Source organism: Alosa sapidissima, chromosome 12, assembly GCF_018492685.1.
Source record: "Alosa sapidissima isolate fAloSap1 chromosome 12, fAloSap1.pri, whole genome shotgun sequence".
Taxonomy (NCBI): domain Eukaryota; kingdom Metazoa; phylum Chordata; class Actinopteri; order Clupeiformes; family Clupeidae; genus Alosa; species Alosa sapidissima.
In genome coordinates, this window is record NC_055968.1 from 30,122,570 (window position 1) to 30,131,563 (window position 8,994).

At 47.2% G+C, this 8,994-nt stretch overlaps 1 protein-coding gene across 1 annotated transcript; it reads left to right on the top strand.

Moving 5' to 3' along the window:
• Nucleotides 1-3,864: 3,864 nt before the first annotated feature.
• On the top strand, nucleotides 3,865-8,278 carry LOC121678487. The gene is made up of 2 exons (XM_042058089.1): nucleotides 3,865-4,071; nucleotides 7,060-8,278. Exons 1-2 carry the CDS (start codon nucleotides 3,872-3,874, stop codon nucleotides 7,568-7,570), a joined length of 711 nt encoding a protein of 236 aa, XP_041914023.1. The 5' UTR covers nucleotides 3,865-3,871; the 3' UTR covers nucleotides 7,571-8,278.
• Nucleotides 8,279-8,994: the final 716 nt, after the last annotated feature.

An 8,994-nucleotide genomic window follows, 5' to 3' on the forward strand; every position in this document is an offset into this window, starting at 1 on the left:
CCATCAATTACAAGGATAATCCCCTTGTCAACAGATATGTCCTCACACCATATCTCCTTTTTTAAAAACATTAAAGTCAGGCTATTTGTGTATTTCAGGTAATATCAATCAAATTGCAGTTGTGTTGTTTTGATTGAGTGAAGATAAATCAAATAACAATACCCAATTACAGTTCTACTGAAATTACTTGGAAAACAAAAGGTAAAAAAGTATTTATGAAAATTCATTAAAATTATGGATATAGCGTTTTGGAATCAAACTCTAATGATCAAAATTGACCTTGATTGGCCCCAGCACAGGGCACAACGGCCTTTCCACAACCATCCGGCAGGGTTGTTAGGTGTGGACGGCAGAGGAAGAACTGGTTGTACAACGTGAAGGAATGTACAGGGTTGTCCATGCCTGATCTCTTAACAGTGGCCTCTGACAGAGCAGCATGGAGAGGAGTGTCCTCTAACAGCCATGTCCCTCCGAGTCCAGCTATATCCCCGAGGGAACAACCTGACCTGACCTGAATGTATGTGTGACAAGCAGGTCGTCATGCCAAATGAATAATGTGAAAGTCATTGACGTGCCCTAAAAAAAAGCTCTGTGTTGAAGAATTATTAGATTAGATTATTTTAGTTTGCCTATATATGGAGTAACAAAGAGGTCTTGAAGTTATCTATGACCCCGTTTACATTTGTTTTTAAAATTAATCTCGGTGATCCGATTAAAAGTGGTCAATTCTAAATACAAATGTAAACAATCAGCAGGACGCATTGTGATCCGATCACTCAACCACTTGGCAAGATGGTCTGAGAGAGTGTAAACGCTAACGTGTTCTGTTCTGTGTCTCGGATAGTGATAGCAAAGATTCCAGAGCGCTATGCTTAGAGCATAGCAAAAAGGACATAGACCAGGGGCGGGGCTTGAGGGGGTGCGGGGGATGCGTCACGCCCCCGGCCCGGGACCCGCAGGGGCCCGGTGCGAGGGCGCCCCTCCCCCACCTCCGGGTAAGGTGGGACGGGCCTCTCCCACGGCACAAGGCCGGAGGAGCTAAGATCATGCAAACGGTTTCTTTTCAATCATTTTCATCAGAGTGGGACGTATTAGGCTTATAGGTTGCCCCAGTCAGGACGAGTTGACGGTTGCTAAAAAGTTTTGAAATTTACTTTGATGATTTAGTAGGTGTAAAATATTGAATAAAATGTTCTGCTGTATGACTGGCTTTATTTTAACTCTCATATTGAACTTTACGACGTGCAAATTTACAAAATTGGATCAACGATATTGTCTCCTACAGGCGTCAATGAGAGAACACTTACACTTAGCCTACATGATTTTGGTTTCGATTTTCTAATTGGAGTAAGTCTTTGTGACAACACGTCATGATACATTTGATAATGTTTGATCGTTGTTTTGGTATGAAGCATCTTTTACGTAGCCTAATGAATGCGCTCTAGAAAGTGAAAGTAGCCTAACCTAGGCCTATATGCGCTCTGTGTCTGAGCTGTCTGTGCATGTCCGCAATTGATTGCGTTCCTCAAATGGAGAACACATCAATCCCATGGTATTTTTTTGCCCTAAAATGCATGAAACATGCAAGTTCAAAATCCCGCCGGTAGCCACGTTCCATCTCCGTTTCATATTTGCCTAGGCTACTAGCCTACAATAAATTGAACGAACTCAACTGACAACAGGTATATCTACTGATTCGGTCATTGAGACTACAGAATACAGACTACAGAATACAGTACAACAAACTTTCTATCTTTCTGAAGTTTATTTTTGTATTCCGGGGTACAGTAGCCTAATTGCATAATGTCTTGACTCTTGACAATAGTTTTTCTTACCGGCTTGCTGTTTAAACTGACTGCGCCGCTCTGCCAGGTTTATGACGTAAACCGCATCTCGGCTCTGGCATTGCCTAAACTCATCGTGTGGGAAATCAGATTATCTGTCAATATTGGGCTTTGAAAGTAAGGGATATTTGCTCAGTAATAGTAGGCTACATTTTGTAACATTTATAGAGAAACCGAGGGGAAGATAAATTAGAAATTAGAATCGTTGGAAATTGAAAACACATACAAAAAAATATTCGGGGCTTTTGAAAAGAGATTCGGGGCTTGAGCCCCCGAAACCACCCCCTCGCTCCGCCAATGCAAACACCCAGCAGTAACTTCTGCATTCAGTGAGATTTGCACCACCCTAATTTTATTTTTGACTCTTCCCGTCACCGTTGCAACCTCTGAGCGCTCATTCTCCAAGTTAAAGATCATTAAAAACCACCATAGAGAATGAGAGAGCAAAGAAAATGGACATACACAGAGCATCATGGACGAGTTCGCTGGGCGCAAGGCTCGTCGTATGCCCTTCAAATAGTGCTGCGTATTATTGTTGTTTTATTATTAGGGGTCATATAGCCTAATGTTTTTGTTGTTGTTCTCTTGGTTACACTTCATGTACGTTCGATGGACTTCAAAATTACATAGTTGCTCTCTGTGGCGCTGACGCTTGTAAGACCCGCTTTTACTGGCATGTGTAGCCTATGTTGTAAAATTATGTTATGATGAGTTTAATAAAGGGCCCGGTCATGTGCCCCGCCCCCGGCCCGGCTCTGACTTATTCCGCCACTGACATAGACAACATAGACTTTTTCATGAAAATATATGGTAATTTTGAAATTGATGCCAGCAATATGTTTTAAAAAAAGTTGAGACGGGAGTATGTGTCACGACACCACCAGGTTCTCCACCAGTCTCTCCTCCTCGTCACTCTGCTCCAACGATCTCCCAATCTAATTCCCCTGTCTACTGATTACCCAATCATCCAATCTCCCGTTTGCCACTCCCCAGCACCTGTAGCCAATCTCCTACTGCCCATATAAACCCCTGTCACTCTGCTCTCTCTGTCTGGCCTCTTCAACGGAGACACTTACTCCAGCGCACGGACTGCTCCTTGTTTCCAAGCCCAGCTCCTCGTTTCTGGAATTTCCTGCTACGTCCCAGGTTGTAGAACTTTTATATTGGACATTTTCTGTTGGACGATATCCTCTTGCAAGATTGGAGCCTTTATGTAGGACTGCCTTGTTTGTCAAGTCAAGTTCTTCTGAGCGTTAACTTCACTTAAATTTTCCTGCCTTGGTTGCTGTTTTCAAATTAAAACGACTTGATTGAGCCTAACCTTGTTTCCTGAGTCTGTGTGCCCTGACAGAAGGCCAGACCAGGCAATGGAGCCTCAACCATTAAGAGCTGAACATGTGGATCCCTTCCAGGGAATGGTGGACAATACAGACCAATCGCGAGTAGCCTATATCATCTCTCTGCTCTCGGGGCGTGCCTTGCAATGGGCTGAAAGTGTCTGGAGACAAAATGGCCCCACAGTAGCATCAGTGGACAACTTCGTGGCTCATTTCAAGGAAGTGTTCGACCTACCTGAGGGCAATTCCTCCACCCAAGCAAAACTGCATGCCCTGAGGCAGGGCAGGAGGTCTGTGTCCGAGTATGCAATCCAATTCCGAACCTTGGCTGCTATTAGTGGGTGGAATGAACCAGCACTGCTCACCGTTTTCAGACAAGGGTTGGAACCCTCTCTCCATCTCCAGCTGTCCCCATATGATGACGCCATAGGACTGGAGAGATTCATTCAGCTCGCTGTTCGAGTAGCCAACCGCCGAGAGTGCTGCTTCAAGGACCTCCGCCATACCACTTCAGCCTCTGTTCCCCAATTCGATGACTGACATGCAGCTGCTGGAACAGAAGCAATGCAAGTAGATTTCCTGCGACTCACCCCAGCAGAGCGCCAGCGACGCATGACCCAAAGTCTATGTCTGTACTGTGGGACTTCGGGCCACTAAATCACTAGATGCCCTACACGCCCACCACGACCCATGGTCGGTATCGTGAGTACTCTTGTGCACTACAAACCATTACTCATTGAAGTTGCCCTGTCCCATGCTATGTCCACCTACAGTCTTTGCTCTCCTGGATTCAGGGTCAGCTGGGAACTTCATTTCCGGGTCCCTTGTCCAGTGTCTCCAGCTCCCGAGGACCCGCTGCACTGCCCCCCTCAACGTCCACTCAATAGTGGGTAAGCCCTTAGCCCGCAAGCAGGTCCAATATCACACTAATAACCTAGTGATGCGTGTTGGATGTTTACATGTGGAAAATGTAACTTTTTATATCCTTGAAGACTCCACAGTTGATCTGATTCTAGGATGCCCCTGGCTTATCCAACATGCACCTGTGATCTCCTGGTTCACTGGAGAAATCCTTCAATGGGGAAAGGAATGCCATACCAACTGTTTCCCAAAACTCCCTCGCCCCTGTACTCTCACCAAGGTTGTCACTCAATGCAACCACCATTGAAAGTCCAGGGCAGAGTCGTCCAGTAGTTGTCCCACCTGAATACTCCTCCTTCAGCAATGTGTTCTGTCCACGCCGTGCAGCTCACCTTCCTCCACACCGACCCTGGGATTGTGCAATCGACCTGGAACCTGGTCAGCCCCTACCACGAGGAAAGGTCTACCCACTCCATCCCTGAGCAAGAGGCAATGAAGAACTACATTGAGGAAGCTCTACAATTGGGATACATACGCCTGTCAAAATCACCAGTGGCTTCCTTCTTCCTGGCTAAGAAGGATGGTGGACTTAGACCCTGCATCGATTACCGTGCACTGAATAAGATCACAGTGAAGTTCAGATATTCCCTTCCACTTGTTCCAGCAGCTCTTGAGCAACTGCGTGATGCCAAGGTATTCTCCAAACTGGATCTGAGAAGTGCCTACAATCTAGTCCATATTCGCCCAGGCGACGAATGGAAGACTGCTTTTGTCACCCCCACTGGTCACTACGAGTACCTGGTAATGCCCTACGGTTTGGCTAATGCATCCTCAGTTTTCCAGGGGTTTATCAATGAAGTGTTCAGAGAATATCTCAATCTGTTTGTCATGGTTTTCATTGATGACACTCATATATATTCAGCCAACCCCACAGATCATGTCAAGCACGTCTCCCTGGTCCTGATGAAGTTGCGGGAGTTCCGGCTCTTCGCGAAGTCTGAAGTGCCTCTTCCACCAAACCTCCGTGCAATTCCTGGGCTATAACATCAGCGGCCACGGAATCAGAATGGATGACGAGAAGGTGAAGGCGGTCCTCTCCTGGGATGCTCCACACACAGCCAAAGGACTCCAACGGTTCTTAGGGTTTGCAAATTTCTACAGGCGCTTCATCCACAGCTTCAGTCTGACTGCAGCACCCCTCACCTCTACTCCGGAATAAACCCAAAAGCCTATCCTGGACTCCTGAAGCTTCAGAGGCCTTCCAGAAGTTGAAACGGGCCTTTGCATCTGCACCAGTCCTTCGCCACCCAGACCCTGAGAAGAAGTTCATCGTTGAGGTGGATGCATCCACCACTGGAGTTGGCGCCGTCCTTTCTCAGTACCAAGGTGATCCTCCTCATCTTCATCCCTGTGCCTACTTCTCTAGGAAGCTTAGCCCAGCGGAACGTAATTATGACATCGGTAATCGTGAATTACTTGCCATCAAGCTAGCCTTGGAGGAGTGCAGACACTGGCTTGAGGGATCGAAACACCCATTCTCAGTCCTTACTGACCACAAGAATCTCCAATACCTTAAAGAAGCAAAACGACTCAACCCCCGCCAAGCCAGATGGGCCCTCTTTTTTTCACTCGCTTCGATTTCACTATCCGCTACAGACCTGGATCACATAATACTAGGGCAGATGCCCCATCAGGAACGGGCAGGAGGAGGAGTACAGGAGCCTGGTGGAGGACTTTGTGCAATGGTGCAAACTCAATCATCTTCAACTTAACACTTCAAAGACCAAGGAGATGGTGGTGGATTTCCGCAGGTGTAAGCCCACTCTGCTACCAGTCCACATTGATGGGGTCAATGTGGAGGTGGTTAGCACCTACAAGTATCTGGGTCTCCACCTGGACAATAAACTGGACTGGTCAGCCAACACTGATGCACTCTACAAGAAAGGGCAGAGCAGGCTGTACTTCCTGAGGAGGCTGCGGTCCTTCAATGTGTGCAGTAAGCTCCTCAGGATGTTCTACCAGTCTGTTGTTGCCAGCGTCCTCTTCTATGCAGTAGTATGCTGGGGAGGAAGCACAAGGAAGAAGGATGTGGGGCGAATTGACAGGCTGGTAAGGAAAGCTGGCTCTGTGGTGGGAGCTGAACTGGAGTGCATCACTTCACTATCTGACAAAAGGACTCTGAACAAACTGATCAACATCTTGGACAATGAGTGTCACCCACTCCACAGCACTATTGTTAAGCAGAAGAGCCTGATCAGCTGGAGACTTCGCTCACTGCCTTGCACAACTGACCGACTGAGTCATTTGTCCCCAGGGCCATTGAACTGTTCAATGACTCACTTAAGGGAAGAGGAAAGACTTCTCTGCCTAGTCTGTCTGCCTCTTCACCCCCTCCATGTTTGGTACCGTCTGTCCACTAGCCACTTGTACCACTGTCTTTATGCCTCACTGTTTGCGTGCTATATTAGCACATTAACACATGCATAACCCCCCCCTCCATGCCACAGCCGAACTGTGGCCACACTTATACTTTTTCTTAAATAGTTAAATATATAGACTTTACTTTACTTTATTTCTGCATTGTTGCACTGTTGACTTACTCATTTGCACTATCACCATGACACTCATTCACACAGAGCACCTTAGAGCACCTTACCATACCTTACTATGCACAGAGAATCACAGGCTCAGTCATTGCAAGCGCCTCTGATTTATTAATCACCACTATGTGGATACTGTTTTTAGAATTGATTTAGATTAAGTGTTAGTATAATTTGTATTTTTGTAATTTGTATTTTAGTATATTTTTATATATTGTATTAAGTGTTTAGTATAATTTATATTTTAGTATATTTAGCATATTCTTTATCTTCTACTGTCCTTACTGCTTAGTTGTGTTTTTATATTATATACTTTAATTACTCTTTCTGCTGTTAAGAAAAGAATGTGTGTTGTATGTATGCTGCTGCTGAGACCTTGAATTTCCCCTGGGGATCAATATCTATCTATCTATCTAGAATTCACCATCCAGAGGAGTCCAGTGAGCAACCTGAACCCATCCTGCCAAATGAGTCCATCTTGAGTCCCATCCTGTGGTCCCTGGATGAGCAGATGGCCGCCGCCAGGGAGTCCGACCCGGCTCCACCGAATACCCCAGCTGCTCGTGCCTACGTTCCTCGTCAGCTCAGAATTCAACTCCTCACCTCTGCGCACTGCACCCCCGGACACCCTGGGACCAACGCCACCCTTACACTTCTCCGAGATCGCTATTGGTGGCCTGGCATGACTCGGGACATCCGCAGGTTTGTTGCGGGATGCCAAGACTGCGCAATGGCAAACTCCTCGTCACCTCCCTGTGGGGAAGTTGTTTCCTCTACCTGTGCCACAGCGGCCTTGGTCGCACCTTGGAGTCGACTTTGTCACAGACCTCCCACCGTCCAAAGACAATACCTGCATCCTTGTGGTGGTCGACAGATTCTCCAAAGCCTGCAAATTCATTCCACTCAAGAGTCTTCCTACGGCAGCTGAGACAGCAGAGGCCCTATTCACTCACATGTTCAGAAATTATGGCATCCCTGAAGATGTGGTGTCGGACAGACTACCCCAATTCTGCTTCTGGCGAGCCTTTCTCCACCTGATGGGTGTAAGCGTGAGTTTGACGTCAGGCTATCACCCCCAAACAAAACGGAAGGTTCAGGAGATCAGCTGATTCCTTCGAACCTACTGTCACCGGCACCAAAACACCTGGAGTCAATTCTTACCCTGGGCCGAGTATGCGCAGAACTCTCTGCGTCAACCTTCCACTGGCCTGACACCATTCCAATGCATCCTTGGTCACCAACCTCCACTGTTCCCCTGGACAGGAGAATCTTCTGATGTCCCTGCCGTAGACCGTTGGCATCAGGAAAGTGAGAGGGTCTGGGGTGAAGCACACCACCATCTACAGAGGGCCATCAGTCGCCGATCCTCAGCACCGGAGTATGAAGTGGGTCAAAAGGTGTGGCTGTCTACCCGGGACATCAGAATGCGTTTCCCATGCAAAAAACGTAGCCCTCGATACATCGGCCCCTTCACCTTAACTCACCGGAACAACCCTGTCACCTATCGCCTCCAGCTCCCGGCTCATTACCGAATCCACCCGACTTTCCATGTGTCTCTTCTAAAACCCTTTAACTCATCTCTCTCCTTCCTCCACAGAGCCTGGTGCCGCTGTTGATAGCCCCCCCCTGCCGCTTCCAGGGACGCCGTGTCGCGTCGTCCCTGGAAGCGGCTCCTGAAGGGGGGGGGGGTAGTAATGTTACGACACCACCAGGTTCTCCACCAGTCTCTCCTCCTCGTCACTCTGCTCCAACGATCTCCCAATCTAATTCCCCTGTCTACTGATTACCCAATCATCCAATCTCCCGTTTGCCACTCCCCAGCACCTGTAGCCAATCTCCTACTGCCCATATAAACCCCTGTCACTCTGCTCTCTCTGTCTGGCCTCTTCAACGGAGACACTTACTCCAGCGCACGGACTGCTCCTTGTTTCCAAGCCCAGCTCCTCGTTTCTGGAATTTCCTGCTACGTCCCAGGTTGTAGAACTTTTATATTGGACATTTTCTATTGGACTTTTTCTGTTGGACGATATCCTCTTGCAAGATTGGAGCCTTTATGTAGGACTGCCTTGTTTGTCAAGTTCTTCTGAGCGTTAACTTCACTTCAAGACCTTGTTTAAATTTTCCTGCCTTGGTTGCTGTTTTCAAATTAAAACGACTTGATTGAGCCTAACCTTGTTTCCTGAGTCTGTGTGCCCTGACGGTATGTTTACCACTGTGCTGCTTCACCTTCATTTAACAAAATTCTGTAAATGTTTAGGAACTAAAGGAGACCATTTGCTAGAGTTTTGAGAACTAAATGTCCCATTACTCCTCGATACAGGATTTCAGTTTCTCAACAATGTGGGGTATTCT

Coding starts and splice junctions, on each gene's coding strand:
- LOC121678487 (XM_042058089.1), top strand. CDS start 3,872: ATGGTCGGTATCGTGAGTACTCTTGTGCACTACAAACCATTACTCATT. Junction 4,072..7,059: donor CAACGTCCACTCAATAGTGG/GTAAGCCCTTAG, acceptor CTATCTATCTAG/AATTCACCATCCAGAGGAGT.